The sequence below is a fragment of the Octopus bimaculoides genome, chromosome 13 (genome assembly GCF_001194135.2).
Source record: "Octopus bimaculoides isolate UCB-OBI-ISO-001 chromosome 13, ASM119413v2, whole genome shotgun sequence".
NCBI lineage: Eukaryota > Metazoa > Mollusca > Cephalopoda > Octopoda > Octopodidae > Octopus > Octopus bimaculoides.
The window spans coordinates 17,503,136-17,504,975 of NC_068993.1; the positions used below are offsets into that span (position 1 = coordinate 17,503,136).

The window sequence follows — 1,840 nt, forward strand, 5'->3', positions numbered from 1 at the left end:
ACACACACACACACACACACACACACACACACACACACACACATGACAAGCTTCTTTCAGTTTTTGTATACAAAATCTCCTCACAAAGCTTCAGTTGGCTCAGGGCTATAGTAAAAGACATTTGCCCAAAGTACTGTACAATGAAACTGAACCCAAGACTGCATGGGTGCTTTTTTATGTGTCGCTTGGTCAGGTGCTTTATATGTGGAACCAGCATGGGTGCTTACTATGTAGCACTGTTACAGGAGCTTTTTACATGGCTCCGAATGTGTGCTTTTCTATGTGGCACCAACACAGGTCCAGTAAATAAATAATTATATTTCTCTGCAATCAATTAATGAGTTTGTTTTCTACCCTTTTTCTTTTCAGCTTTCTCCAGTTGCATATAAGCCATTTGTGCTTAAGAACATTCAGCAGGTGACAAAAAACAGCTTTTGCTACCGCTTCTGTGCACCCACTGAGCATCCTCTTAATATTAATCTGGGGCAGCATGTTATTCTCAGGTATCTTTAAATTACTATTTTATCATTACCTTTTACACACAAAGTTTAATGAAAGAAATATTTGTTTTATTATTTTTTTTTCTAAAATATATTGAAGAACTTTTCTTCATAGATATTTCTTGTTATTTTTTAGTTCCAGGTGGAAGGGAGAGGGGCTGTCTCCATAGTTAAAAAAAAAACCCCTCTAGACAAAATGATAAAAATAATTGATTGAGTTTAGTGTAATCAATATTCACTTTGAAGTGTGTAACTGGAGGGAAAACATGAGTAAGGAAGAAATTTTAGAAATCTGTTCAGAAATAAAAACAAGAGCAATAGCAGTATTAATATTACCTCTTATATAAGCACAGGGCCAAGAATTTAGGAGAAGGGGAGAATCAATAAGTCCAGCCTCAGTATATTGATCATGGCAGCACAAAAGGCAAAGTTTGGTGAATAGGAAGGGCATGTAGTCATTGAAAAATATTTGCCCCACTGAATTCCATCTGACCCATGCAAGCATGGAGATGTGGACATTAAAAACAATGATGATGATGATGATGATGGTAGTGATAAATGTTAATTTTACCTAACTGCATGTTCTTCATGAAGAAGATGACCCCGGGAAATTTAAGCTGTCATTATTGAATATAAACATGGTCTAAAATTAAGTGTTTTTCTAGCTAGGAATAGCAAAGATGTATGGAAAAAGCTGTCATAGAATCCAAGTGTCTTTCAAAGAAAAAAAACAAAACATTATTGATAGAAAGCCAATCCACTTCCATCAAAATATATCAGAACTGATGCATGTTTTTTTTTTTAAGTATTCTTCAGAGAATTTTGAATGACTGTTTTAATGATAGGACTTTCCTCTACTTCTCTTTCTGGTAAAGATGTAAGAATGTTCTTCCCATCTATTTACAACTGATACATTCAAATGTCACATAAACCACCTGCTATTTTTTGTGATTTATATATTTCCTTTGTCTCAGCTGTCAACACTAGAAATTAATGTGATTTGAAATGAATTGAATTCGTATTTATTATATCTTCACATCTTACCATTTAACAAATCTTGATGTTCAACATTTGTGAAATATCTAATTTTATTATTGTACTTTGCAATACTATTTGATTATCATAGTTAGCTGTTGAATTTACTCATTATACTTAACTAATGCAATTAATGAATTTGACTATCAGCTATACAATAAATATACTTAATGACTTTACTTCAAAATTGTATGCATTTTTGTTTCTACTGAAGCATTTTCATAACTACATACTATTTAGAAATGTATTCACTTGTAAATGCAATAAATCCTTAGAATAGAAAATAAACTCTCTGCAAACTAAGT

General features: G+C 32.5%; 1 protein-coding gene across 2 annotated transcripts in view; it reads left to right on the forward strand.

Annotated features, from left to right (window-relative positions):
- Positions 1-1,840, forward strand: part of LOC106884323 (NADH-cytochrome b5 reductase-like) — a 130,850-nt gene that overhangs the window by 44,496 nt on the left and 84,514 nt on the right. For both annotated transcript variants that reach the window (XM_014935652.2, XM_014935653.2), the window contains exon 3: positions 370-503. In XM_014935652.2, coding sequence (XP_014791138.1) covers positions 370-503 — 134 coding nt within the window. The remainder of the gene's footprint in view (positions 1-369; positions 504-1,840) is intronic.